Raw genomic sequence first — 27959 nt, 5'->3', positions numbered from 1 at the left:
CGTCACAAGCTCCTGATCTGCGGGCGGCCCGCCAGGAGCTTAAGAACTGACTCACATCCCCGTCCTACCTTGAAGCGGGATTAGTTGAACACAGCTGGAGATTAGTGCCTGGCAACCCTTTCAAGTGCTCGCTGTTATGTCTACCAGAGGAAAGAAAGCAGCAAGGAATCCTCCTCATGGTCACGAGACAAGGAGCAGCTACCCCGAGAAGGTGGAAGGATTCCAGCAAAGTCTTTGTAAAGCAGATGGGGAATAAAAAGCACTAGGAGTCAAATTTTGAACTGAACAAAGCAGGAGAAGAGAGACAAACACGTAACTTTTATTGTTTATGTACAAATGACAGAAGTTTGTATTAAAAAGAGAATCCACCCAGCCTCAAAGATAGCAAAGAGCAAGAGGGTTCTGAGCTCCAGCCTTCCCTGCATGAGTTTTAGGGGATGGTGTTGGGAGAAAAGGGTTCACCACCCCCTTCTCTGCTTGAGTGAGAATCAAAATCAGCTGTTCCACAAAATGAAGAACCTTCCACTTTACATGGATTAAACCAAAGAAACCAAAAGTTGATTTGTTAACTATACACTTTGGTTTAAAAAAAAAGAAAAAAACCAAACCCACCAACAACAAAATACACACCGACCCCAAAACAAAATTAAAACTACAAAGCTAAGTATCAGCAACAAAAGTAATCTAAGCCCTACGACACGCATGGACATACTGACTCCTACCCCGTTCCAGTGGAGAAAGAAACGCCCTCGTGGGTCTGCAGATGCGGGGGCAGCAGCAGCAGGAGCCAAGTTTAGGGGTTCCCAACTGAGGTGGGAGCACAGGGGTCAGGAATTGCTGCCGCTGCTGCGCCCCCTGCAACCGCGGTGACCGAGAAATGATGCGAAGTACGTGGTCCAAGATTTTCTCCCCCCCGGTTAAGTTCTTTAGAGCGAGCGGCTCCCATCTGCAGAGCGTGGGCAGAGCTGCCGTCCGGCTCCTTCAGTCCACCGGCGTGGTTCTCAGAGGGGGCTCGTGGACCTAAATCCCAGCGCCATCGGTGCCCATGACTCTAGTAGTCCTGCGGAGAAAGGCAACGACAGGCACGTTACGACCCTTCCGCCTCCGGTTCTGCATCAGAGCTGGGATGCTCAGGCCTCTCTCATTCCTACACACCAATAGTTGCAGGCAAAACAGAAAAGAGGTGTTTACATTCCAAAGAAAGGACCCTTGAAAAACCTCAGTTCAAGAACACATCAACTCAAACCAGATGCTTTGAATGCTCCAGATCATGACAAGATAATAAGACACAAACCAGCTATTTTCATGAAAAGTGCATAGGACTTGACTGTGACCTCGCATCATAACAAGCCAGCCTGGGCTCATTTACTGTTAAATCCACAAGACAATGCTTATTTCATTTCATACCACGATACTCCTCAGCCATGAAAACAAGGTCTTGAATTACAGCAGAGGGAGGCTCGGTAAGGGTGGGAGTCAGCGAGTCTAGAGATGGGCAATGAAAACAAGGACAGAGCACTGATACTTACGGCTCTTGGCTTTTTGTTTAACTTGAGATCAATCCTGTGGTTGGAAAGATAAGAGAAACGTCCATTTCAATACATTAAACCAAGACCAGAGTTCAAAGAACCAGCTACTGCATATGGCACAGGCTACGACAAAGACTATTTGGTTAATTCAATCCACATTCTCAATTCGGCTGAGCCAAATCGCTGTCCCAGTGGTACTGGACCAGAGAGCAGCAAAGAGACCGAGAGTGGATTCTTTATTATTTGCCAAAATGCATATTCCGGCCACTCACAAAGAGAGTTAATAAAGGTTCGTAATGAAAATCACAGGGGAGTTACGCAGCATAAAGAGCTCAGGTTAAATACGCATGCTCTACGTTAATTTGTTAGATGTGTAACTATGCCACGGGTAATTACTCAGACATAGTGGTAATGGTTATTTACTTGGAATAGAGATAGGCAGGAGGTTAAGAGGACAGGGATTACATGAGGCAAAGGTACTGAGTTCATTACATTTTTCCAGCAGGAAATATCCAAGTCTACACTAATCTCCTTAAGCAAAGCCAGAAGAATCAGTTTTTAGACTAAGATTTTAAGTTAAAAAGTTGATATATTTAAACAAAAAAAATGAAACAGAAAGGTAAAGAAGAGTGAAGTTAATTTAATTTTGCTGAAGTTATTAAATAAAATGTTACCTCCATCACGCTTTTCTGTTTTTAAAAAAAACTTCCCAGCCTAACCTAATATACATACCTACAATTAAACAGATAAACTATGGGTTAGAAAGGTCTCAAAAGGCACATCGGTGTCTACACACTAACAACACAGCACAAGTACTAATTCAAGTCAAACTTACTCAAAGTCATAATCAAACATGCCAGACGGGCTGAGGGGCAGCATTTGAAAGGAAGAAAGCAATAGAAATTAATATACTAATGAATTAAATAAATTAGTTGATTAGCCACCCTAGCGAGATTACTAAAAAAAATAAATAATAAAATAAAATTTAAAAATAATAAAGCCAGTGTTCAAATGCCATAAAGTTCTTAAGGTTTCTTAAGCAGAGCTGGGCACAAAAAGCTCCCCGGGTGTGGGAATGCAGGGTCCCCCCCGGCCACGTTTTGGGGAGCGGGGGGTGCCGGGGCAGAGCGGCTCAGTGCACAGGGAACCCCGTTGAGTGGGAAAAGCCCCGAGTGTCACACAAAGCACAGCTGGTCTGGGATGAGCACCCGACCGGTCCTCATCCTGCCCCTCCACAGCCCAGCGGGCCATTAACTGGAGCGAATTCCGGCCTGGGGACGATCCCACCCCGCTGTCGCCACTTTGGACAGGACTTGTCACCACAGCACCTGCAACCGGGTTTCCTCAGCACTGGGGTTCTCGGTGCAAACAGTTTTGCTTCCTCCTGAAAGACTTTTTAGCCGCGAAAAGCGCTGATAGAACAGAAAACGCTCATCTTTGTGTTCCTGTGGCGGCCCCGATAGCAACACCGTGACTTCCAGCTGCTTCTGCGTTCAACCGCTGGGACATCCCCAGTTCAGCCCCTTCCCACCAGTCCAGCCCCGTCCGAGCCCATTCCCCCGCTCTCACCAGCACAACAGGGCCAGAGCTCACACCTCTGCTGGCACATGGAAGAGCTTCTGAGCCAAAAGAAACACCAGGATCGCCTTATTTTTGAAATAAAATCATCCCAATGCACTCAAGGAACAGCCCCGCGGGGCCTCTCGCGCTCTGTCCCGTTTTAAGCGCTCAGCTCCGCTCTCAACAGGCCTTTTTTTAACCTAGAGAGACTTGGAAATTGCTTGATCTCCTACCAATTTCAGGGGGTGGATGGCCAGTAACGGCATGCAGAATTTTACCAGTGTTTTTATCACAAATTTATCTTCTTTTAATCATCTACCTGCCCGGCCATGCCGAGCATTACAGAGCCTCAGTTCCTAACTGCAATGTGTCTGCGTCCCTCGGGGTGACAAGAATCGCTGTCCCAGGGGGGACGCAGGAGAGACCCCAGAGCAGCGGGACCTGTGGGTGCAGCCGCCTCATCCCGGCGCTCGAGTCGGGGTCGTGCAACCAACCAAAAGGATTTCTGTCATTTCCAGCATTTTCGGTGCACCCCACGGCACCTGGATTGGTTTGCTGGCCGTGTCATCTCTGAAACGGCACCTGTCTTAAGCTGTACTTCCATTTACAGCTTATTTCTCAGAGCTTGCTCAGGGATGTGGTTTCTTGCGTTATTCCTGAACTTCTTGCCAATTATCTAAAGGCAAAAATAAAGAGTTCTGACCTGCTTCGTGTTCCCAAAGGGACACCCAGTACTTTAGGATGTCGGCCCAATTAAGGCTGTAGGAAGAAAATTCTGATCTAAGAATTAAAGATATGCTAGCAACCTAACGAAGGAGAGAAAGGAGTTAAACGTTTTCCAAGTGCTGTACCTACCTCTGCATCTCCCACACCATCCTGCCCCCAGAAACCTGCACATTTGCACCATTTCTCTTAACAACATTTTTCTCTTGTAATGTATGGGATGGGCCCCTAAAGAGGAAAGCCCATCCATACATGAAGCCAACAAGCTCAAAGTTAGCAAGAACATTTGGTTTTTAAAAGCTTCTAATAATCTTTAGGCAGCAGTTCCAGCAATCACGTCCAGAGAGGCTGTGTCTGCAGTGTCTCCTCTCTCTAAAAACGTGGATTTACAGGGATTATTTCCCCTTGGGGAGTGACCCACATGCCCTGTCCCTCGGTTCAGGGCACCGGGACCGGGTTGCGCAGCAGGGTGTGTTGGCCCATGGGGAGCACGGTGAGGCCGGGGGTTATTCCAGATTTGTGAGCCCCCAGCCCACGGCGCTGCAGACAAACCTTCATGGGCAGAACTCATCCCAGTTCACCACGAAGAGTGCGGGAAAGCTTCATTTCGGGCGAGTTTAATAGCAAACACTTTGAGGTTAACGTGACAAAGCAACTCTTCCATGTGACAATCAAAAGAGACTCAGTTTGGGACACTGCAAACTGAAAGGGCTTGGAGGGGAAATCTGAGTGAAGAGCGTCCACAACCCCCAAAACATTCCCTTGGCTCTTTCACCCTCTTTCCCAAAGAAAGTATTGACATTCCTATCCTGTTTGGCCCTGGGGACTGCAGATTGTGCTCCTGGGAGAGCTGAACAAGACACACACAGCCGAAAACCAGAGAAACGCCACACAAACGACCTGAGCTGCTCCCCATTCTAACAAATTATTGGTTCCTGCCGCGTAGTAAAGTTGATTCACCAAGAGCCAAGCACTCAGAAGGCACAAGAAGGCTGCTGGTGCCACTAACCTGTGTCGGTTTTTGTTCTTCCGTTTTTTGTGGCTGCTGTGGTGGCTCCCGGACGAAGTGGAGGACGCGGCTTTCTGGGGCTTCACCCCCTGCACAGACCCATCCAGCTCCTCGGCATCCTCCTGGTTGGGCTCGTTCTCCTGGTTGTGAAAGTCTGGAGAAGTGTCACTTTCTGTGCCACTGCCTGGCTCCCCTAGAGCGTGACAAAGGGGATGAGCACAAGGTTACACCCCAAAAAGCCCCGCACAGGAGTGACCCCCAGAAACAGCGCACGGGGCAGCAGAGACAGGCGGAGCATTACGGCACCAGAGGTAAATAACTGAACCTGAAGAGTAGGCCGGAAGCTGCCTCCTCAGCGGCCGAACCACGCTAGAACCGCAAAAACATCTCTTAAAATCCTGAACACAAGCGGCTCCTCCCCGTGTCGCTTCCAGGTGACTCGCAGGCAGCTGCCTCAGCAATCCGAGCCTCTTCAAAGAGCACCAAGAATAAGTTTGATGCACAGTAAATCCTTGCTGAGCATAAAGGTTGATCCAAGAAAGGAAGCTCAGCTTTACTTCTGTTCCTCCCAGGGCCACTTTGCTGACTTGGAGCGGTCGGAGGATGGGGAGCAGCACGGACCCACGCGGAAGTGCCACGGACCCACGCGGGAGCAGCACGGACCCACGCGGGAGCAGCACGGACCCACGCGGGAGCAGCACGGACCCACGCGGAAGTGCCACGGACCCACGCGGGAGCAGCACGGACCCACGCGGAAGTGCCACGGACCCACGCGGGAGCAGCACGGACCCACGCGGGAGCAGCACGGACCCACGCGGGAGCAGCACGGACCCACGCGACCGGGGGAGCTGATGTGTGGGAAGAATGCAGCTCTTCCCAGGCTCTGAGAGAAATTAAGAAGTGACTTACGCTTCTCAATGAGCTGGTCCTGGACTCCAGCTAACGCACTGACCGCCTGGAAAACCGAAAGGGGTGTTAATAAGCGCAGGAATTCACTTAACGCTTTTCAAACACTCAGAAACCACAGGGATCACAGCACAGAGAAAGACACCTCAGGGCTTTGCCTGGAAGGGCTTACGGCTCAGCACCAGCACAGCACAAGGGGGGTAGAAGCAAAGAGAAAAAGACACAGGTGGCAGTGACAAGTGTGTGGCACAGGTGGCTCTACACAGTGGTTCCTTTCGCCTCTCTGGGCATCAGGAAAAGGGGTTTGGAAAGAGGCTGCAAGGGGGAGTGAAGATGCTTGGGGTCGGGGCTTAAATAGAAAACTGGTCCTGCAGTAGCCTGGCAACCAGGAGGAGCAGGGCGGGATGGGGATGGGGATGGGGACAGACACAGGGACAGGCCGGCGCTCACCGCTGCCGAGGTGACCGAGGACTTGCTGAAGAGCCGTTCAGCCTCCTTGAACTTGCGGTTCCTGCGGTCGTTTTTGCTGTTGGAGTTCCTGAAACGGAGAGAAGCAGCATGGCGGGGGCCCGGCGGGCGGGCGGGCGGCACCGGCGGCACCGGCAGCGTCCCCGGACTCACTTCTGGTTGGTGAGGTAGCGGTCCCAGCCGCGGATGATGTTCCCGTACATCTGCGTGTCCTCCAGGTAGCTGCCCTCGAAGGCGTAGATCTGCCGCTCCAGGTTGGCCAGCGTCTCCTGCCGGGCACAGCGCGGCCATGGAGCGGGCCCGGCGCGGCCATGGAGCGGGCCCGGCCCCCGCCCGCCCCGGCCCCGGCCCCGGCCCCGGCCCCGCCGCCCGCCCGCTCCGGCCCCGCGCCCCCGGCCCCGCCGCTCACCGCCAGCTCCTGCTTGCGCTTCACCAGCTCGGCCAGTTCCCGGCGGGTGTCGGGGATCTGCGGGGGCCCGCCGGCCTTGGCGTGCAGCGCGGCCATGGCGGCGGCGGCTGCGCGGGCCGGGCGGGGCGGGGCGGCGGCTGCGCTGCCGGGAGGGGCCGCCGGGGGCAGCGCCGAGCGGAACCGGCCCCGCCGCTCCGCCCCGAGCCCGCCCGGCCCCGCCCCGAGCCCGCCCACCGGCCCCGGGACCCGCGCACACGGCTCCGGGGCGGCCCCGGTGTCCGCCGGGTGTCCGGTACCGAGCGGGGCCGCGCTTGCGGAGCGTCCCGGCTCTGCGCCCCCGAAAAGCCGGTTCGGAACAGCCATCGCAGCCTTGTGCCGGTGCCACCGAACCGGGTGCTGGAGCTCCCGCCGCGTCCTGCTGGAGGGAGCGGCCGCTCTGGCCGGCCCGGCCCCGACCGCCCTGCCCGGCCCCGGTCCTGCCCCGAACCCCCCGGGTATTTCCCGTTTCTGTGTGAACCGGGACAAAGAGCCGGGGCACAGAACGAACCCCTGGGGTGCAGCACAAACCCTCCACATTCCCCACTACACAAATCACCCACACTCTTCTTATTAATCAACTTATTAGGTGTCGCTAATACTGAAATGAATACGGGAAGTTCATCGGCTTCAGGGAATATTAAAGGAAAATAAAAGGGACACTAGAAAAATATTACAACTAAATTAAGGGTTAAATTTACAAATTCTTTATTTAAAAATCCCTAGAGCATATATAAAGGAGATCCTCCTCGTCAAAACTCACTCTGCCCACTGCTTGGAAACTGGCATCAATGCCCCATATTTACACCATCAACGTTGGAGCCCGTGTGTACAAAATGCAACACTTGTATACACCAGGTATATACACAGCAGGTAGGGAGAGCTCCTGACCACAGAACAGTGTGGAAAATGTACATTTCTTATACCATTAAGCAAACCACGGGGAGAAGACATCCAAAACCAGGCAAGATGTAAGTACTTTCCATGAGTGGAATTGTCTTTTCTCTTCCAAAAGCATCGTTTTCTTTGACGGGGGAGAAGACTAGAGAACAAGAGACAGCATACGTTTTATAAAACTTAAATAGTGCAAACTCTGGTTAAAACGTGACCACAGAAAGGGTATTTATGTGTGACACGAACAAACCAAGGAGGCAGAGCTGCTCCTCGGATGCTGCAACACACCCCAGGCAGACACCGACCCCCCCACCTCAGCCCCAAAATCCCAGTATTGTCACCCAAAATCCCAGAAGCGTTCACGTCCATCCAGGTGACCCTGCAATTCCCAGGCAGCGCGTTCCAGCGCAACGTCTGTCCCAGGAGGGCTTCACAAGACCAATGACCTGCTGGGAAAACGCTCCTGCCTAGAACTTCTACCAGGGAAAGGGATTTGGCCAACTCCACCAAATGAGGTGTTACAAAAAGCACTGGGTTACTTTCTAACTACTATTTCAGTTAAGTAGCATTTTCAAGGGCTACAACGAAACAATTAATGAAAATAATTTAACATTTGCCATCTGTGTTTCACACCCTTCCTAGAAGAGGACAGTCTCTTAACTTTTGTTGAGTATTTCCAGCATCAGAGTGTTCACATCCAGGTGCTCTTCTGCTTGTCGGGGGCATAAAAAGTGAAGAAAAAATCTGTATTCCCTGATACGCAGAACTATCAAAGATGAATAATGAGTGAAGTCCCCCAAAATAAACCACGAGAACAGATCAACAACAGAAAAAGGACTTTAAGGCAATAAGAGGCATCAGTGCTGCGACGCTCCAATGTTTACAGCCCAATGCACGGTCAGCTGCAAAGACTTGCTCTCCCCTGCCCCCCCCCCGGCTTCCTCCTCATCCGTTAACTGTCAGACTCTTCCTCCTTCTCCTCCTCATCATCATCGTCCTTTGCGTTGGCCTCAGATTTATCTGAAGACTCGTGGAGAAGAACGTATTCCCTGCTGCTAAACCCGAACTTCAGCACGTCCTTCTCCTTCAGTTCGTAGTAGCGCTGGGGCTCGATGCGCTGGTTGTTGAGGAACGTGCCGTTCCCCGAGCCCAGGTCGATGATGTAGGGCCTGACGCGGCGGCCCACGGTGCCGTCGGCACGCGTGTACTCCACCAGCCTGGAAAACAAAACGCACCCGCTCAACCACAACACGCACAGAGAACGCCCTCCAAAAACCTCCCGTGACGCCGTAACCGCGGTTCCCAGCGCTGCGGATCAGCCACCTCCATTGTGAAAACCCAAACGAATAAAACCTCTCCTTGAAATGCTTGTTCTGCCAATTACACCTGCTGGTTTGTTCCAGTTCAGATGATCAAACCGTTCTGTGTTTAACCCCGCTGGGTTATCAGCCTGACTACAAGGCTGCTTGTGGTTACATGAGAAGAGTGACAGATATTTCCGATTACTGCTAGGATGACACGCAGCAGCCAAACATAAATTCCCTGTCTCTCTCTAACGTACTTACAGCAAACTCAGACCTCTCAACTGGGGCTGTTTGTGTGTTTGTTTTTCCCTCAGAAGCTCCTGAACTGCTGCTGGAGTCGCCGCAGCGCGTACTCACCGGTACTGGAACACGGCGTGCTGCTTGGAGCAGGACGGGTGGTCGATGGGGATGTCGGCGATGCGGCGGTGCCTGCCCAGCAGATACGCGCTCTGCCTGTGGATGTACATGACCGGCAGAAACTCGTCGTTTTTAAAAGGGTAGAGGCGCCATCGCTTCTTCGGGATCCGAGCCTCGGGGGGCTCGCTGTACTTAATCACCACCCCTCGGAAAGTGTTGGCGTCCTCTAGAAGCGCGCCAGACAGTTCAAAGTTTGGTTTCTCCTTGCTTACAGGAGCTTTTTCTTTAGGTTTGTTATCAGGTTGCCTGAGTTCTGGATTCTGGTCGACACCGCTGCCCTCGTTATTTTGTCGATGCTCCCGTCTTCTCTCGTTGTAAAACTCCCTCTCCGCTTGCTGCTCACGGATGTTCTGAACATCCCTCTCCCGCTCGTGGCCCCGAGCTCCAGGCCTCTCGTTTGGATTCTTCCTCCGGTCTGAGTGGTCTCTGTGTCGCTCTCTGTCCCCGCTCCTGTCTCTCCGGTGTTCTTGTTCTGTTGGGTGTCTCTGCTTCCGCTCCTCGTTTCCTCTGCGACAATGATCATCTCGCTCCTGCAACCAAGAACCACTTACAGTGATGTGTTCAGAACCAGCATGAAAAAGCAGCGAGTCTACCTCGGCTTGTAAGAAACGCACAACCCTACGCTTGGGAAACGTGCGCTCGGGCGCGTTCTGTGCGGATCTGACACAAAGCGAGAGAAATTTACTCCCTTGCCAGGTTATTGAGATTTGTATTGGCACCGAACAACGCGGGATCAGCAGACGGCGGCTGCATCCTCCGGCCCAGGGGCGGTGTGACCGGGCTACCGCGCTGAGCTGCCCAGAGCACCGCAACAACGTAACTGCCGGGGGAAAGGGGCTTCGTACCTCGCTCGGCCGAGTCCCGCCGGGAAGGGCCCGAGGCGCCGGTCCCGCTGTGCGTGCCGGCCCGGGCCCCGCTGCCCCCGGCGGCGCCATTTACCTGCTTCACCTTCACCTGGTGCGGGCTGCGGCTCCTCCTGCCGCGCGGGGAGCGGCTCCTCCGCCCGGAGCGGCTCTTCCTCTTGGGCGATCTGGAAGCCAAGGAGAGCGGGATGAGCCGCGGCCGGGCCGGGCGCAGCGCGGGGCCCGCAGCCGCCGGGCGGCCCTACCTGCTGCTCCTGCCGCGGCTGCCCTGGCACGACCCGGCCGGCGGAGACTGGCTGCCCCGGCCCGAGCGGGACGGGGAGCGCCGGGGGCTGCGCTTCTCGGCCTTCACCGCCGCCTCCCGCCGCCGCCGCTCCCGCCGCCGCTCGGCCGCCGCCTCCATGGCGGCCACAAAGGGAACCGAGCGCCACTTCCGGCCCGCGCGCCGCCCGTCAGCACTCCCGCCGGAACGGGTGTGGCCGGCACCGCCCCCGGGCGGTTTTGCACCTGCGCAGAGGCGTGTCCGGCCCGCGCACGCGCCCTCCGCACGGCGCCGTCGCCATAGCGACCCGGGACGCGGCCGCCATGATCCCGCCGCCGGACTCGCTGCTGCGCTACAACCCGCCGGTGCTCGTCACCCGCCGCACGGAGAAGCGCTCCCCGGGGGTGAGCGGGGCCCGGCAGCCGCCGCACGGGGCGGCGCTCTCCGGGGGAGAGCGGAGCCCGGCAGCCGCCGAACGGGTGAGCGCTCCCGGGGGGAGCGGCGCGGGCCGCCCACCGCGCTCCGTTCTCTCCGCAGGCCCACCCGCTGAAAGGGACCCCGCCACCGTCCGCCGCCGCCGGGCCCGTCCCGCCACCGTCCCGCACGGCGGCCGTCGCCGAGAAGCCGCCGCAGGAGCTGCTCAACGCCATTCTGCCGCCGCGGTGAGCGGGGCCGGGCCCGGGCGGACCGGGCAGCGCTGGGCCGGGCCCGGGCGGACCGGGCAGCGCTGGGCCGGGCCCGGGCGGACCGGGCAGCGCTGGGCCGGGCCCGCCCGTGACAGCCGGTGCTTGTCGTTGCAGGGAGTGGGAGGAGGACACGCAGCGCTGGGTGCAGGAGGTGTCCAGCACACCCAGCACCCGCGTGGACGTGGTGCAGCTGCAGGAGCTGCTGGACCTGCGGCTGCGGCAGCGCCAGGCACGGGAGACTGGGATCTGCCCCGTGCGCAGGGAGCTCTACACGCAGTGCTTCGGTCAGCACCGCAGCGGCACGGGTTCAGCACCGCCCGGGGCTGTGCGGGACACCGGGGGCTGCCCCCCGCACCAGCCAGTGCCACCGCTGACACCGGCAAAGCCATCGGCTTCTATACAGAACCGTTCCTGTCATACACAAAGCTAGCGCTCAGACACCCTGTGAAGTACCTACACATCATAATAGTAAAAGATGCAAAGAAGCTTAAAATTCCCCTAGTTGTACTTAATCCAACAGTTAATTGGAAATAACTTAAACCACTGTGTGAGAACTCTTACACACTCAGACGACGTGGTGCTGGTCAAATGCCAATGCTGGCCTCTGTTTGAGCAGGAGGCTCCTGGGGGGGGATCTTCACTCTGCTGGAGCTTCACCCCACCTGCAAAAACCATCACAAATGTTTAGGTGTTTGCTGTTCAGTAGCACTGCTGTTACTGTAGATTCTGTACCACCACTCCACTTTACAGCTCTAGCATCAAGTTTTAGCAAGTAAATGTAACAACGACTGCCTCTAGTAAATCCACCTTGCTTCTGTGGTGCAGAGAACAGGTGAGGGAGAAGAAACCCATTCACACATAAACCTACAGTAGTTGCTCTAATGAGGTGGTTGCACTCTTTTTCTTTAAAGATGAATTGATCCGGGAAACTACAATCAACTGTGCAGAGCGAGGGCTGTTGCTGCTCCGCGTCAGGGACGAAATCCGGATGACAATCGACGCGCACCAGACGCTGTACGAGAGCAGCGTCGCGTTTGGCATGCGGAAGGCGCTACACGCCGAGAAAGGCAAAGCTGACTTGGAAAAAACAGTAAGTTGGGCTGGCAGACCCATGAAGCAGTTTTCTGCAGGTGATACAGCATAAGATTTTATATGCAATATCCTTAAGTCACTCATTTCCATTTCCACTGGATGGCAGTAAAGCTCAAAATACTTGTCCTACTGTTTTCTTTAATTGCACTTCCTAACTCGTCTGCTTTGCATCTGGAACACTTTAAGGACCGTACAAGATACAGTTTCATCCCATCTTAACTGAAACTTATTAACAAACAAAACGTGAGAGGTCTGTGCTCTTTTCCAAGATTGCAGAGCTACAAGAGGAAAAGCGGGAATTGCAAAGACAAGTGAACGAGCAGAAAGCGAAATGTGAAGCTATCGAAAAACGTGAAAGCGAACGGCGACTGATAGAAGAGAAAAAACACGCTGAAGAGGTTCAGCTCCTGAAACAAATAAATCAGCAGCTGAAGGTCAGTAAAATAATAGGACTTCTCATTTTCTAATTACATCAATATAAAAACAATTTCCTTCTTAGGGAAGATTGTGCTTTTGCCTTCTCTGTTTCCTCGCTCAGTCAGCGATTGGTAAACGCTAATAAACCTGATGATGCCAACAGCAGGTCAGATTAATTGAATTTTGACCATACACATTGGGCAAGGAGAGATCAGAATTCGTTCAGAAAATGACCAATTGTTGTAGTGAGTCCTGGAAGCCTCATGCTCCGCGCGCTCCCCAAGCACAGGGTACTCCCCCATCAATCTACTAATTGGTCGTCAAGTTGTCTCAGGAACTGAGAAACTCGCTGTTCCCAGCTACTTTTGTCCCAGAGTTGGTTTGTGTTCCAAATACTCAATTTCACTAACACAGTCCAGCCTGAAATCAGAGATTTCAGACCACTGTTTCAACAGCTTTTATTTAATTTCCTCTTCAATGCTTTACATTATAAAATGAGCCTTTCATCGTATGGAACCAAGGCCAGCGCTTTTCTTCTCAGAATGCAACAAGTGTGCATGCCAAGAATGAAAAGCTAATTTATAAAACATGTAGTAAGGAATCAAATAGCTCATGAAAAAACCCCTGGCCTGCTTCTCTTGTGAAGTATTGCAGCATCCCTCAGCTCCTCGCTTTGAATATCTAATTTATCGCTTTACAGCAATGCAGTTTTATTTTGTAGGTTGAATCTAATTTGACTTACTGTCTCATTTGTTTTTCAGGCCCAACTTGAAAGCATCCTTGCACCAGCTAAGTAGTTTTTTGTTGTCCTCCAGGCAGTGCTCAGAAGAGCTGGCAAAGCAAGAAGTTTGCAATTAGTGGCAAACATTTGTCTTCATAAAACAATCTTGAATTTTCACTTACCGGTAACTGAAGGCAGTGTAATTGTATTCTTTCATCCTTTTTCTCTTCAAGAGCGTTGTTAATTCCTGCGCGCTTTCAGTGCCATCTTCGCATTCAACTCCTTTAGCAGTGAACCTGAGACTGGCCTGGTGGTAATACACTAGTGACCTTCAAAGCAATAAACTAATACATATTTTTATATGCAAGCATCTCTGTAACACTATTACTTTGAAAATGTAGAAAATTCAGAAACAATATACAAAGTGTGTACTAGAAACACAAGTCACTGAGAATCCAATGGCAGGTAATTCTCGGACAGGTATTTGGAGGGTATTTCCTTGAGTAGGTGTGAACCGTACATCCAAATCCCTGCCAGAACTGTTGGTGGTCACCTCGGATGGGCAGCACGATTATCCCCCATGAAACGAGGGTGCGACACCATTCCCAGCATCAGCTTTTCAGTGCAAGTGACTGAAATCGTGACTTGAGGTACCTGTGGGACCGGCTGGTTGTACGCAGCAAGCAGAAAGAGAACTCGCTGCAGGCACATGAACAACTCCACAAAACCAGTTTCCAGAAGAAAAAACCCCAACAAAACTACCACCACTGAGCACTTCGGGATACGTTCTGCCAGTGCAGTGTTCCTGGCCTGAGATGGCGATGTGGAAATACCATCATCTCCAGTTGCATAAAGGACTTTCAGATGATGCAGAAACAAAGAGGGAGATGCTACTCCTGGGAACAAGTCAAACCAGGCTTTGAATGGGAACTGCAAGTTTTATATTAAAAAAAGCCACTGCATACTAGAGCTGTTTTATGTAAAATTTAATAGAATAAGCAGTTACTGCCTGTGTTTGTATTTTTTGTGCTTTGATCTTTGTCCCTCCAAGCCAGTTTTTTTCTTGTTCTTATTCTTATTTTTCACGTTGTGAGTTTCATAATACCGGACTCCGACTTTCTTGGAGCGCTGCTGCCTCTCAGCTCGTCTTCTCTGCAAATACACACAGAACACATTAGTAAATCCGTGGTATCCACATCCTGAATTTATTTGCATTATTTCACGTTGTTCACTTTGCATTCCACATGCTTTAAGTAAAATGATTTGAAACAAAATATTACTGATGTGTGTATATGGACATCAATATGGAATCCACCCACTGCCCACCTAGTTCCAAACCATCCCATTGCCCAAAAAATCACACTCACTTCTTTGGATGTAAGCTTCTTGCAAGGCTGTTTACCCGCGTGGTCATCATCATCTTCCTCTTCTGCTTTCCTTTTTCTTTTCTTCTCTATGCTGCCTGCTAACAGCAGAGATCACATACTCAGGCATCTTCCAAAACAGCATGCCAAACTTAAGAGTGGGTTGACCACCCCATCTACTTCAGCAAAGCATTCCTTTGGTCGTATTTTAACAGCTTCTATCAAACAAACCCACAGGTTTCTTACCAGAGAATCACTGGCTATTACCATAAACCGCTTCTGAGAAGCCAGTTGCTCAAAGCCCCAAAGTCCAGAAGAATTTCATAGTCGTGTCAGAATAGGGCTCTCCCATGTGATTTTGCGTTTAATCACACTTACTATGGAAACCGAAACCACAGCCTCTTGACATCACCACAGTAAAACCTACAGCCTGAAGTAGCTCTGGGCTTTTATAATGTTGTAAACCCCTTCCGCTCCCTTTGTGTAACATTACACCATGTGGGACGGAAGCTGCTCAGACTGCAACCCATCCTCAGCACCACTCTTTTGGAAACACATCATCTTTACCTTCATTTGCTACGAGAGGGATGTGACTTACTGTACAGACAGAGGTTCTACAGAAAGGCTACAGCAAGGCAGCCCTTAGGTGAGCTACAGAAAGATTTAAATAGCTCTGGGGGGAAAGAACCCTTCCAATCAGGAGCTAAGGAACGCTTCTTCCCTTAACTCCCTCTCTTCTATTGCTTACAGATTTCTAAATGTCAATTAAGAACATCTACTAATCTTGTTTTACCTCCGATTTCAGTTTCCTTGGGTTCCTCAGACTTCTGCATGGATTTCGCAAACACTTTTTCAGTCAGCTGCTTAGGGATTCTACAAAAGACAAAATAAGCAAAAAACACTGTTGTAATATCAGTCATTGGAACGGCCTCCCCAGGGAAGTGGTTGATTCCCCAACATTGGACACTTAATGGTGCTGGGCCAGCCTGTCTAGAGCAGGCTTTTGTCAAGAAAGGTTGGACCAGGTGATCCTTGTGATCCCTTCCAACCTGGGATTCGATGATTTTATCATATTGCTACCCAGAATGCCAACAGATTTCTAATCCAAAGCTTAAGAGGCAGCTTTCCAAAACTGGAAACATTTTCAATTATGATGGCAAATAGGACTTCTTGGAATAATGTTTCAAAACTGAACTGCTGCTTAGCCAAAGTTCAAATACCTATGGCTTAAGTAGGTAAGCCATGGCAACTTGTGTGTGGCAACAGAGGAACCAGTCACGCAAGCCAGGGATGGAGGGAAATGGCAGCAGAGCCACATTAACGCTGTTTCCCTGCTGTGGGATACCCGAGCCACCGAACAGGTTCAGATACCTTATTGCCGAGAATCTCTTGGCTTTGGCTTTATCCAGAAATTTTTTGTATTTTGCAATCTTCTCCTCCAAAGCCTTAAGAACTGTCTTAGAGCTCTCCCTGGCACCTGGCACCGCCAACTGTGGCTCCCCCGCCACTGAATCCTGATGTGGCTCATTTTCCTCTTTCTCCTCTTCCTGCTCCTCCTCTCCAGCAGAATCGCTGTCTGTTTCATCAAAGCCTGGCACATCCACAGGAACCAGGTCTTCTTCCGAGAACTCAGGTGCCACATTAATCTTCCCAAAGTTCTGCCGAACATGTGACATGAGTTGCCTCATTTCGGTGTTCGCATTATTCTTCTGTTCTGCTGGCTCCACATTTGCTGCTCCTGACTCTGGGGTTTTCTCCTCATTATTATCTTGGCTTGATGTCACAGCTGCTTCCAACGCAGTAGGCTACAATAAAGAGTGCAATGGATACGTTAACCACAAAGTCTGCCCCAGCATCTCTGAGAGCAATCTCTATTTTATCTCTGGAAAAAGCGTAAGATGAGACGCTTGTAAAATGGCTCAGACATCTGTGAAGAGAATTGCTACCTAATCCTCACCAAATCCGAGTGTACCTGAATCACCATACTTGGGCAGCACCCAAGATGTCCACTGCCCAAGTTATATGGCATTCCAGGAAAAAAACAACAGCAAATACTATTAGGAAAACTGAATAATATACGAGAAGAGGCACGAGCATCACATTCTTACCTGGGGACCCGTTTCTGCATTCGGTGGCTTCACAAAGAATGGAATTCTGCCTCGCTGCCAGTCATTAAGAACCATCTTGCTCACAGTTTGTGTGTCAGGTTCACCACCCTGAAAGAACCCAGTAACAATTTATGTCCACGTTTGCAGGACGCACCACCTTTCTGTTACCTGTAAGCAACAGAAACATTCACATTCCCCACGTTCAGTAACAGGCCACAGGCTCTTCCAGCCTGCAAATGCAGAAAGTTGTCACACCTTGAGCAGTTTCCCAGTCCTAGCAGCAAGTTTCTCAAGGAAGTCTTCAGTATCGTTCCAGGAATCAATTTTGTACGTCTTCCTGATGTACTCTGGTTTGGCTCTTTCCAGCACAGCACTAATGTGATCTTCAGGGCTCTTAATCTTTTCAACTTGAACCTGAAAACGAACAGTAGAGTATCACCTCTTTGCAAAGTGTGCATTCATTTCTTTGAACCCACCACATCGACAACAACAAATCTTTTCCAGTGTTTAGTGCAGCTACGTACCACTCCCTTCAGCACAATGTCTGTCTCTGAGTCTCCAGATGGATAAACTACACCTGGGCAGTCGATGAGAAAGATCCGCCGCATCAAGGTGATGTATTGCCACACCTGAAAGAGATCCAGAGTTCCCCGTGTTACCTCCTCCCATGCCGCCCTCAAGTCTCCTTTTTATATGCACAGTTCTAATAGACAGGAATCACCTTAGGAAGTTGGTATTAATGCACAGAAACACAATATAACTTGGCATTTTTGTGAGCTGGACAAGATGTACTGCACCTTGCTCCTTCTGCATCAGCCAATGCCATCCCTACGGCTTTCCATCAAACTACTAACTCACAGGACCAAGGTGAGGAAACTACAATTATGACAAACTCTGATATTCTCTGGTTTTCCTCTTCCACCATTCTTTAGTGATATTTAGAAGTAAATAAACAAGCTAACAAAGAAGATTCCTGTAACTTTGCCTTCGCATTTACTGTCACGTTCTTGAAGAACAGCGTTAGAAAACCAGCACGAGCAAACCCTGAGAGCACAAATACACCAAATCATTTGATTTGGGAAAGCACAGACACTGAGCAGGGCAACCGAGCGTTCAGCTCCCAGCAGCAGAGCACAGGTCACACCGCCTGCACAGTTCAAGTGCTTGGGAACATCACTGAGCTCATTTTACATGAGTTCTGCCGTTGACAATACACTCACATAGCTAATTTTAATATAGGGATCTCTTCCTACCTTTGTTTCACCTGCGATAGGGGCCACATTGCAGACCTTCTTAGACCGTAACGTATTGATCACAGAGCTTTTGCCCACGTTTGGGTAACCGATGAAACCCACGCTGATCTGTTTCTTGTCAGAGTGTAGCTGTTAAGAAACAACACGTCTTTTCAACACCACACAGAGCAAGGCAGATGGTCAGACCCACTTGTTCTGGATCTCCTCAGTCTGACAAACATTTTGAAAATATTTGAAGGAACATTTTCTCTCCAAGGAAGGGAACTTTATTGATGGAGTCCTTTGTTGATGGAACAGCCATAGGAAAGCGCAGTGAGCCCCAAACACTAACAAAATAAACTACTCCATGCTAAACACCCCCCAACAAACAACACCACAACCCCCCCAAATTGTTCTGTACCTTTCCAAACTGCCTTAGGAGCTGTATGAAAGCACCTTTGCCAAAAGGGTTCGTGAGGCTGGCGTGAAAAGCAAGTGTTGGGTACTCCTGGGAAAGGACAGCAACCCAGCGCTTCTGCGGAGGAAAACAGGACGCGGTGAGGGATCCTGCGCTGCAGAGGCGCCAAAACAATCTGCTTCCGAGCACAAGTACACAGCGTCTTCACTTTGGTCACGGATGTAACCATCTATGAAAATTGCTATGTAACAACCTTTGAAGCATTTCACCAACCCAACGCTAAAAGCACTGAGCATTGTTTTTATAAGAGACAAACAATTTCCCAAAAACGCCTTCACTGCTAGCTAAAGCTAATTAGTTTAGCAATTTAAAGCAAACCAGCTGTGGTGGATATGGATCTTAAGCGGACTAACATTTAGCATACTCTGGAGACATCAGCTGAACTGTTAATCCAGACAGAGGAAGTAGAGAATTTGTGGCTGGCGAGTGTTGCCCAACTCAGCCAAACTTGGACAGATTTACATTGTAATTGTTACTTTTACAGCAGGCAAGCAGAGCTCCCATTGCTCCGGTTACGTTACGCCCTTTGAGGCAGCATGAGGACTGGCAACAGAATTAAAGCAGAGGCTACAAAAGGAACAAAGAAAGCCCACCGAATAACAGGCAGGACTGTGCTTACAGTAGCCCAGGTAGGAACAAGATCACATTTGTTCAGGACAAAAATGAGATGTTTCCAGTGTTTCTCCTTTTTAAGGTAAGATTCCACATGAGGGGAGCGAGTGCCCATGGGATCCCTGGCGTCAAGAACTTGAACAACAACATCTGATGAGTCTATCACCTAAAAAACAAACATGCAGAAGGAAAGGATTTTACAGAAAGCAAGACATCTATACCTTCAAAACGAAAACCACTAATTTTCTAAACTACATCACTAATTTAAAAACCTCGTATCCTTCACGAACAACTGTTCCATCCCCACAGACTAGTGAAGCTCAGAGCAACATGCACTGGCCCTCCACACCCTCCCTTCCCAAACCCCCCCAGCAGGCTGGACAGCTGAGCAGCTCTGATCTGTTTGTGTGCACCAGGAATTGCTCGTAGCGCTTGGGAAAGAAAATACTGCACCCGAATGGGAAATCAACTGCTTCAGTAGACAAAAACAATGCTCGCCATCCATCCTGCAGCAATTCAATTCTGCCTTTTCATAAAGGATCACGACATAAAGTGTGTTTTCTGGATCAATATGAAACGCACACCAGGCAGGAACCTGCTGTTAGCCCATGAAGCAGCTACAGCAGGGAGCTGTCATTTCGTGCACTTGTTTCACAGCTATTTCCTGCACTTTTGGCAGCATCTTACTGAAATCTGTTTTGCTCTATTGTTCCCAGCGCTTTAAAATCCAAGTGAAAAGGTTTCAAGCTACATTCAGAAATTTAGCTTGAGCAAAAGCTCAAGCAAGTGCACACCTAACAGTCACGGGGAGCACAGAAACTGCTCTTACAACCCTCATTCCTTCTCAGTTTCCATTTTTCTAGCAGACAAGGTGACTCTCAGGGAACTGAGGCTCAGCGCCTCCCAAAGACGACCCTTTTTAGCCTAAAGAAACTAAAGACTCTCTGACTGGTTTATTTGTGGTGAAGCCAACACCCTCACTCTGCCAGACCATCTCTAGATCATAGATGGATGTTTGTTCCAGTGGACAAGAGCTGAAGAACCGAGCTGAGTCAGACAGAAAATGGAACATTAATCTCTGCTCCATTCTACAGCAGCTGTTCTTGGTTCCCGTTTATGTTCCGGGTCAGTACCAGGAAAAGGCTGTGCGGTTCCTGGTCAGTCCGTTCAACGGGGTTGACGGGAAAGGAGAGGGAGTGACGAACTCAGGACATCTCTGCCCGAAGAAAGTCACTGAATGTTTCTAAGAAACTTTACAGGAAATTCAATCATACCAAAGCTCCCCAATGCAGCAATGAATGGTTTTCAGAGCTTTTCTGAGTATTGCCGTACAGGATTTCCAAATGCTGTGCTGAAGCACCTGACTTCACAAAGGCTGGAAGACAGACCTGACTCTGCTGCTCACCTTGTAGAGCTCACCCCAGATTCTCTTGGACTGCCCCTTCTTATATATTTCCTCTTGCGCTTCATCCCTGGAAGTGGATTACAGAGACATCAGCACGCACAGTAACAGGTTACGGTGCTGTCTTCTCTGAAGGAGAAGAGGCCCAAGCGACAGACAGCTGGGATTCTGCTCCCCTCCCCATGCCCTGTCTGCCCAGCTGCAGAAAGAACCCACGAAACACGTGATTCCCCCATTTGCCCACTGCTCATTTCCCCACCCAACCCAAAACATGAGCTTGGAAATATTCTGACACGCAACAGAAAATGAATTAGGAATAAAGACAGAAGGGTCCCACGGCAGCAAGTTGGGTTAAATACACAAGGACAAAACAGGATTAAAATTTCCAAATTCAGCTAATTTCTATTTCCTTACTCCTCGTACAGTAACAGCATGGATGGATGTACTAAGTACTTCTTGAAAAATAGAGGTGGCTTTTCTGAATTTAAACAATGGATAACTTCCTTTCTGTTTACCTTACACCAGTGTCTTCCGTCACCAGGTCTCGGTCCTTGCCCTGATCGTATGATCCCGAGGAGGCTTCGGCGTTCTCCACCAGGGACTGCACGTCGCTGGCAGAGAGATTTGGCCTTTTCCTCTGCGCTTTGGGGCCAAACGTCGTTTCAAATGTTTCTGTGTCAAGAATGTGAACCCTGGAAGTCTAAGGAAAAACAGGTTGGTTAAAAAAAACCCACCAAGTGCTGTTTTTCCCATCTCTCACGACACACGGTAAACAAGACCTCAGCTCCTCACAACCCTGCAACCTGTGACAAGAGTTACAAGCACTTTCCTAACAATGTTTGAGTTTTCCAGCTTAATCTTTGAGAAACATAACAGTGGATATTTAACAAGCAACAAAACACATTGCACTTGCCAGAGAACTACGCTCCAGTTCCCTCAGCATAAATTATGTCAAATGTAATTAAAGGTACAATGATGAAAATTTAGCTGCTATCTTTGATCATTTCTTATTTTTCTAACAAGTGCACCATTCTTGACAAATTTGCAGATTTTTGTCAGGGGTAATTACAATCAAGACTGTAGATTTTCAAGCCTGTAATGAATGCCAGCTTTTCCTGGAACTGCATCCAATCCATTGCTGAAAGAAGTTACTTGGTTTTGTAATGTAGTTTCTTTTAACTTTATCTTTAATTTAGGTAATATTTTCATGACATAAACCTGGAAAGCTTCCATGTGAAAAAATAGCTAGCAAGGGCCCAAAATAATAGTTCAGATATCAGGAAAGAAACTTGGTAATAACTAAAACTAGATGTACACAAAATGAAAGGCTGCGTGCACAGGAATTTCCCATTCAAGACAAAAAACATCGCAGCACTCACGTGAGGTTTAATCCGATCATAGAAAAGGGACATCGGCAACTTCCTCTGCTTCATGACCACTTTGTAAGGATCTTTCATGACTGTTTCCATCTCTTCTTGAAACTTCTGCAGGGATGATTGCTTGATCACACGAGTATTTCCTGTGTGTAAAAACAAGTATTGCACCTTATCATTCCTCAGCTTAATGGCTTCAGAGACCCCAGCTACACTAATAAAATGTTAATATTCTATCTGGAATAAAACAGCGACAAAAGAACAGGATTTTACTTAAGACAACCCCCAAACTGGCATAAACAAGCCAACCCCTTTCCTTCCCACCACTTAAAGAAGATTTTTAAAGTATTCTGTCCCACACAGAACTGCGACCACAATTCAGAAACAAACACACAACATTCAGTGGTTTTTAAGTTTGCCAAGTCGGAAAGTTGAGAGGGAAAAAAAAACCCAAACTCACCAAACCATTTAATATTTGGTTCCACTCTTGCCACTGTGCCCGGTGCCACCGTTGACTGGTACTGCAGAGGCTTAATCACTTTGCCGTGTTTGTTCCTACGGGAGAAATGAGCACCCGCGTCAGTGCGCGCAGAGCACCCACCCCCAGCGCTGCCGTTCACTGGACCAGCAGCCCCTCCACACAGCCCAGAGACCCCAGGGTTCCTTCCTCTGGAAGCAGCGCTGCCGTTCACTGCACCAGGGGCACCCACCCCAGCCCCACCTCCACACCACCCAGGGACCGCCAGAGCCCTTCCCCTGGAGTGGGAGCCCCGCGGTGGCTCCCGGGGCTGCCCTGCGACGAAAGGGGCTGAACACACCGGCACCAGAGGCCAGGCTGCCGGTCTGTGCCCAGAAACTCGCTCCCTGCGCGGCCCCGAAGGGAAACCGGGCGCGCGGAGCCGCCTGCGCCCCGCACTCACCGCCGCTCCTTCTGCCGGTACATGTTGAGGCGGCGGATGGTGGCTCGGTCCCGCATGTTGTTTCCTCCCGCGCCCCCCACGCGATCTGCGGAGACAAGAGAGAGTCAGGGCAGGCCCGGTACAGCTCGGCTCGGCCCGGTCAGGGCAGCCCCGTGACCCTCGCACAAACCGGGATTGGTGCTGGCGCGGGAGGGGTTGATGGTGCTGCGGCCTTTGTAGCGTGGCTTCACCATCGTGCCGAGCGGGGCTGGGTCGAGGAGAACCGGGAAAACGGGGAAAACTGGGAGAAGCCGGAGGCCGGTCCGCCACACACGCCGCACCAGCCAGGAAGCGGCGGCACAAACGCTTCCGGTGTGCGGGTCGGCGGGATTACGCACTTCCGCTAAGCAATCCTCCGGCTGCGCAGGCGCATCAGGTTGCCCTGACAACCACGTGTGGACCCCCGGTCGCCATGGCAACGCATGGGGCCGGCCTGGCCCCACTTCCCCCGCTCCCCCGGTTCCCCGGTTTCCCGGTTCTCCGGTTCCCCCCGGCCCGTTCGCAGCGTGTGATCCGGGCCAGGCTCCCGCCCTGGGCACGGCCGACCGGTTCCAAGCGGCGACGGCCGCAGCGAGCAGGCGCTGGCCCCGGCGCCGCCATTGTCCGTGACCGCTGGTTGTTCCAGACACACAATTAGAATCATCCGGGCCCTGTTTTTCCTCTGGATTACCAGCTGTGACTTTTTAAAATCAGAAATAGCAACACTGTCGTTTTTCTATGCATGTAGAGAATTGCGTGGACAGCGCAGAAACTTAAGTCAAATTATATGTCTAAAGACGCCTGTGTTCACGCTATTGCCGGATTTTAACAGCCATTGGAAAGATTCTCACCTTGGGGGGATTAACAAAGCTCCACTGAAATCGTGTTAATTCATACCAGAGATCGGGCTGGGGCGGAACTGCCCAGCACGTCGGGGAATCATCCCCCAAACGGAGCTCTCGCCCATCGTCTCTACGCACTCATTAGCAGCAGAGCATTCAGAGCTTGTTCAGTTTCCTTCTGGTTCTGCTAATGCTTTTCTCAACCCAGAACAATAACAGAGATGCTGAGGTTTTGTTCTTTTAATGATTTTCAGCATTTCGCTTTTAGGTAGTGCATAGTCCCGGGCGTACAATGGAGCCCTAATGAGTCAAGGCTTGTGCGATGTTTTGTAAGATGGCAGCCTTCAATTTTCAGTCTGTTTTGGTTAAGCCTACAATTTCCATTTTTTCTCTTAATGGAATTATCTATGCCTTGGGCATTCAAAAAATACACATTGATGTGGGCATGAAAAATTAATTCCAAATTGCAGATAATTGTTTAAGCTATCAGACTCGAGGCTCATGTTGAAGAGTTTTCCCAGGACAAGTGTGTTTTCTATTAGGGTTGATATCAATCTGTCAGAAGATCCTTTTGATTTTCACATTTTTAGACTAAATAGTTGAGTAATACTTGCTCTGTTCTCCCCCACTCTTTCTTCCTTTTCCTTAAGAAAACACTCTTTTTATTGTTAGCAAGATACCTTGGAGTGCATCCAGACAATTGCTGCCTCTTTCTGTGAAAGAGCAGAAATCGCTCGCTTCAGAGATGAGGTTACGTTGTGGAGAATTCCTATTGCAAATGTGTCCGAGTTAATTGTTGTTCCCACGTTAAAGCTTCACCGGGGAGGTCTCGGCACGACTGCCCGGCCTTGCCCGCGGTGAGCCCGAGCGGGCCACAACCCCCTATTTTCCATCTTAAGAAAAGATCACGCTGATAATGTCTGGGAGTTGCATTCAAACTGGAATAAATTCATAAATAAATGCTCCTCGCAGGCTTTTCCTGGCCAAAGCTCCATGGTTGGGGCTGGCGGTTCATGTTCAACTTGCAGTATCTCTGTAGCTGAGGTTGTTTACTTGTGTATCTGATAACATGCGAGTCAGATTTTTACTCTAATAAGATAATTTTTTGTTGCCGTATGACTCACAAGCTTTTCATCTGCTATTGGTGCATCCTCCTCTTTCCATTTTTAACTTTTTAATGGGCTGTTGTCCATCCCGTGTGCCGGACAGGACGGTGACAGATGCCACATCCATCATATCTGCCAACCGGCCTCGGCTCCATTGATAAAACAAACCCAATATCCTGAAATCAAATAATTTTGAATTGCATGTGGCCTCTTCCTTGTCAAAATCCCAGTGAATGTGGTTCCGTGATGCTGTCAGAGTGACTCATCGCCATAATTACATATGTTCTAAGAGGTTATTCCCATTGTATTATTAAAAACTAGTGATGTCTGATTTTTGGCAGGGACTGCCTTCTTTGTATGATCTACAGATTTTGTCAATTAAATGAAGGAAAAATAGATTTCCAAGACTTCAGAACAAGACTGGACTTGTACTCGGAGCACTTTCAGTGTGGTATTGAGCTACTTTGCTCTATTTAACAGGAAGAAGGCACCGCCAGCCATCTTGCTCTCCTCTCACGATTTATTTATGGTGACTGGTTAAATACAGCTGGTATTCCTGTAATTTTAATAGAGTTTTGTGGGTTTTTTAAATGTTATGCCTAACATCTCTCTTTGTGAACACTATTGACTTAATAAAATCTGTAAATATATCTAAAATACCCTTTTGAATGTTCTCAGACAATGTAATCCACATAATAGTGCTAGGGATAACCTGTTTCGCTATCCTACTCGATTTCCTTTCATCAAAGCTGAGATTTCTTCTGAGTGAGAAATCACTTTAACATAAACACGAGCTAAAAAGTATATACATTGCCTCTATCTCCATGGGGGCAGAAAGCTAGTAAATTATTGTTTGAGGAGTATGTGTGCACACATTTAGCTTGACTGCAGCTGATGAAAAATACAGATTTATATTACACAGAGAGGATAAGAACATCACACAGCCAACCTGTGTTTGGCCAAATTTGTCTGCCTTAGCTCCTAAATCCCAGCAAATGAGATCAAAATTAAACAGTTCCAAACCCATAACTACGAGCTGTTCAACAGATTATTCCTTGCCCTTTGTTCCCCATTACACGGGATGAATTACCCCCCAGCCGGGTCACTGGGGAGAGGTTCTTGCCTCCCAACATTTTGGCCAGTTGGGATTTGACTCCAGTTTTGACGAACGAAGCAAACAAAGCTTGTTCAGCAAACCCATGTGTTTATTTATGCGTTCAAAGAAGCGTATTTGACAGCGATGCCATGGAGAGAACACCGCGACAGGTTTTATTTGGGCTGAAAGAGACTGTTCACGTGCATTGAGTTGAGGTGGCATCAACTTGTCTGAGGAAACCTCTGGCTTGGGCTGTTGAGCTCAGCATGCAAATCACGTCACTCAGAGGCAAAATGTGTCTAAATTCATAGATGAACCAGCTCTCTGGGATGGGCACAAGCACAGCTCTTGAGCTGATTAAAAATAAAAAGAAATGTTATGTTTTAAAATATTTTCCTCCTATTTTTTCTAGCCCAATTTAATTTTTAAGTCGCGCATACTCCGTTTTAAACTTTCCTTTGCCTTTCTCCTTTCTCTTCGCATTTTGCTGTGAAAAAGGAACACAGACTGGAAAAGGCTACAGCAGAAAGAAGCTTGTCGGGTTTGTGTTGATTTATTATATGCAGCTTAGTTTGGAAATAGTTGTGCTAATACTGCTGTGAGTTAGCGCTGGGGATCCCCCGGTGAATGGAGCTCCGGGTACAAACCCAACGCCCCCTAAGACCCCACAGGACTGGGGCTGAGCTGCTGAGTGGGGGGAATGTGGACAAATCGGTTCTGAATTCACAAGCCGAGGCTCATGAAAGGGTTACTGGTTATCGCTGCTGGAAAGTGGAAAGGAAGAACGGTTCTGATTACATGCAACGCCGTGGCACAACCCAAATACTTATCTCACAGACTGGCTGAGGCTGGAAAATAAAGCGAGATCTGATCTTTCAGCTGGGAGGCTTTCAGGAATCGTCTGAACATGATCCATAAACAACTCAAGGGGTGACTTTTAAGAACCTCTTTCTCTCTCTGCCTGGTATGCTGGTCATTTATCATTGTGCTGTAATGGAATCCCCTTTAAAAGATATAACGGCTTCTTGTTTACTTAATCACAAAGTGGATGATGGGCTGAAAGGTTCTGCTGCCAGCGGGGCAGTCACGGAGAGCTTGGGGCAGCTCCACAGCCGAAACAACCGTGCGGCTCCCTCGTCCCACCCCGAGCCCAACCAGCTGCAAAGCCACCGGGCCAAGGGGGGTTTTTGGGGTCCCTTGCGGAGCCAAGTTCTCGGTGGGTGCCAGGAGACGACCAGGACAGGCAGACACAGGCTGGCAATCCCTGGGGCGAGCAGAGGGCTCCGCACAGGTGTCCCCACGTGTTTGTTGCCTCCCGTGCCCTCCAAACCATGGAGCAGAGCAGGTGGTAGCAAAGCAAGGGTGGCAGAGATCGTATTCTCCAGGTTTAGCTTTGCGGTGATCTTCTCCCTGCCCATCACCTTACCAGGGGAGCTGGGAGCTCCAGCAGCGGATCCCTGATCCCCCCTGGGCACATCTCTGGGAGCCCCCGGACCAGAGGGCTTTTGCTGAACTTCAGAGGAATTAAATACCTGCACATGTTTGTATCGAGGAAGCACATTTCAAAATGTAAGGGAAACGGAGCTGTATGCCACCTCGTGACAAAGCCCTCCGTGCAGACGCAGTGTTGGTGTAGCCACTCGGTCTCACCAGGTCTCTGTCCCGTGGGCTCCTCGTCCCGCTGCCTCTGCCCCGGTGTCGGCTCTCGCAGAGCAGCTCGTGTGGAACCCAGGCAACCGCAGCCGGTAGCACAGCGTGCAGACCGGCGGTTCTACCAAACTAACAGTTTGCTTCTTCTCTGCAGAGCCCCAGCGGTTCTGTCCCCTCCCGCCCGCCCCCCCTGCCCCACGCTGGGGGTGTCCGGACCACCGACGAGCGCGTCCCCAGCCCGGGATGGGTCCCGCAGCCGTGACTGTACAAGCAGAGTCACAACGTTTCGGCAACCTGCGGTTTGTTGTAACCTCTCGTTTTCTCAATCTGCTGCGTGTTAACTGGATCCTTCAGTGGGAATTCCTCGGGGGGCTCTGCAGAGCACGGCTGGGGCCCGCGAGCGCAGGACGGCCGGTTTGTGGCTGCAGGGCAGCTGGCAATGTTTTCTGGGCTTTCCTTAAA

At 50.1% G+C, this 27959-nt stretch overlaps 4 protein-coding genes across 9 annotated transcripts; 1 reads left to right on the top strand and 3 right to left on the bottom strand.

Moving 5' to 3' along the window:
• Positions 1 to 297: 297 nt before the first annotated feature.
• MEAF6 (MYST/Esa1 associated factor 6) lies at positions 298 to 6759 on the bottom strand. Of its 5 annotated transcripts, XR_010652848.1 has the most exons (9): positions 6605 to 6759; positions 6349 to 6464; positions 6178 to 6265; positions 5731 to 5776; positions 4822 to 5014; positions 2365 to 2394; positions 2204 to 2261; positions 1530 to 1563; positions 298 to 1060 (listed from the first exon to the last, which is right to left on the bottom strand). XR_010652848.1 is itself a non-coding variant. In XM_065857012.1 (8 exons), the coding sequence occupies exons 1-8, from the start codon at positions 6698 to 6700 to the stop codon at positions 1052 to 1054; spliced, it is 612 nt and encodes a 203-aa protein (XP_065713084.1). In that variant the 5' UTR covers positions 6701 to 6759; the 3' UTR covers positions 298 to 1051. The 5 variants fall into 5 exon arrangements, 3 of the variants coding, with proteins under 3 accessions (XP_065713084.1, XP_065713085.1, XP_065713087.1); XR_010652849.1 differs by lacking the exon at positions 2365 to 2394; XM_065857012.1 differs by lacking the exon at positions 2204 to 2261.
• A 565-nt stretch (positions 6760 to 7324) lies between these two features.
• SNIP1 (Smad nuclear interacting protein 1) lies at positions 7325 to 10552 on the bottom strand. The gene is made up of 4 exons (XM_065857008.2): positions 10364 to 10552; positions 10195 to 10285; positions 9196 to 9785; positions 7325 to 8751 (listed from the first exon to the last, which is right to left on the bottom strand). The coding sequence occupies exons 1-4, from the start codon at positions 10519 to 10521 to the stop codon at positions 8487 to 8489; spliced, it is 1104 nt and encodes a 367-aa protein (XP_065713080.1). The 5' UTR covers positions 10522 to 10552; the 3' UTR covers positions 7325 to 8486.
• Positions 10553 to 10666: 114 nt separating this feature from the next.
• Positions 10667 to 14570, top strand: DNALI1 (dynein axonemal light intermediate chain 1). Its single transcript, XM_065857010.2, has 6 exons — positions 10667 to 10784; positions 10918 to 11042; positions 11181 to 11350; positions 11978 to 12156; positions 12428 to 12592; positions 13337 to 14570. The coding sequence occupies exons 1-6, from the start codon at positions 10704 to 10706 to the stop codon at positions 13370 to 13372; spliced, it is 756 nt and encodes a 251-aa protein (XP_065713082.1). The 5' UTR covers positions 10667 to 10703; the 3' UTR covers positions 13373 to 14570.
• On the bottom strand, positions 14268 to 23134 carry GNL2 (G protein nucleolar 2). 2 transcript variants are annotated; one of them, XM_065857000.2, is made up of 16 exons: positions 22955 to 23134; positions 22786 to 22870; positions 22326 to 22420; positions 21872 to 22011; positions 21008 to 21192; positions 20496 to 20562; positions 19098 to 19256; positions 18422 to 18535; positions 18022 to 18150; positions 17293 to 17397; positions 17024 to 17182; positions 16769 to 16876; positions 16032 to 16465; positions 15454 to 15533; positions 14664 to 14761; positions 14268 to 14448 (listed from the first exon to the last, which is right to left on the bottom strand). In XM_065857000.2, exons 1-16 carry the CDS (start codon positions 23016 to 23018, stop codon positions 14299 to 14301), a joined length of 2172 nt encoding a protein of 723 aa, XP_065713072.1. In that variant the 5' UTR covers positions 23019 to 23134; the 3' UTR covers positions 14268 to 14298. The 2 variants fall into 2 exon arrangements, with proteins under 2 accessions (XP_065713072.1, XP_065713073.1); XM_065857001.2 differs by having other exon boundaries at positions 14664 to 14758.
• Between the last annotated feature and the right edge of the window lie 4825 nt (positions 23135 to 27959).

The sequence above is a fragment of the Patagioenas fasciata genome, chromosome 25 (genome assembly GCF_037038585.1).
Source record: "Patagioenas fasciata isolate bPatFas1 chromosome 25, bPatFas1.hap1, whole genome shotgun sequence".
Taxonomy (NCBI): domain Eukaryota; kingdom Metazoa; phylum Chordata; class Aves; order Columbiformes; family Columbidae; genus Patagioenas; species Patagioenas fasciata.
Note: the sequence above shows the minus strand (reverse complement) of the source record. Positions and strands in the feature narration are given on the sequence as shown.

What these genes read in the sequence shown, in the direction of transcription:
- SNIP1 (XM_065857008.2), bottom strand. Translation starts at nt 10,521, where the DNA reads ATGGAGGCGGCGGCCGAGCGGCGGCGGGAGCGGCGGCGGCGGGAGGCG. An exon ending in ACCAGGTGAAGGTGAAGCAG is followed by an intron (nt 9,786 to 10,194) that starts GTAAATGGCGCC and finishes TCTTGGTTGCAG; the next exon opens with GAGCGAGATGATCATTGTCG. An exon ending in CACGCCGTGTTCCAGTACCG is followed by an intron (nt 8,752 to 9,195) that starts GTGAGTACGCGC and finishes TTTGTTTTCCAG; the next exon opens with GCTGGTGGAGTACACGCGTG.
- DNALI1 (XM_065857010.2), top strand. Translation starts at nt 10,704, where the DNA reads ATGATCCCGCCGCCGGACTCGCTGCTGCGCTACAACCCGCCGGTGCTC. An exon ending in GCTCTACACGCAGTGCTTCG is followed by an intron (nt 11,351 to 11,977) that starts GTCAGCACCGCA and finishes TTTTCTTTAAAG; the next exon opens with ATGAATTGATCCGGGAAACT. An exon ending in AAGCTGACTTGGAAAAAACA is followed by an intron (nt 12,157 to 12,427) that starts GTAAGTTGGGCT and finishes CTCTTTTCCAAG; the next exon opens with ATTGCAGAGCTACAAGAGGA.
- GNL2 (XM_065857000.2), bottom strand. Translation starts at nt 23,018, where the DNA reads ATGGTGAAGCCACGCTACAAAGGCCGCAGCACCATCAACCCCTCCCGC. An exon ending in TCTGGGGTGAGCTCTACAAG is followed by an intron (nt 19,257 to 20,495) that starts GTGAGCAGCAGA and finishes TTTGTTTTTTAG; the next exon opens with GTGATAGACTCATCAGATGT. An exon ending in TCCTAAGGCAGTTTGGAAAG is followed by an intron (nt 18,151 to 18,421) that starts GTACAGAACAAT and finishes GTTTCTTAACAG; the next exon opens with CTACACTCTGACAAGAAACA.
- MEAF6 (XM_065857012.1), bottom strand. Translation starts at nt 6,700, where the DNA reads ATGGCCGCGCTGCACGCCAAGGCCGGCGGGCCCCCGCAGATCCCCGAC. An exon ending in CCTCGGTCACCTCGGCAGCG is followed by an intron (nt 5,777 to 6,177) that starts GTGAGCGCCGGC and finishes TCGGTTTTCCAG; the next exon opens with GCGGTCAGTGCGTTAGCTGG. An exon ending in AAGAACAAAAACCGACACAG is followed by an intron (nt 2,395 to 4,821) that starts GTTAGTGGCACC and finishes GCTGCCCCTCAG; the next exon opens with CCCGTCTGGCATGTTTGATT.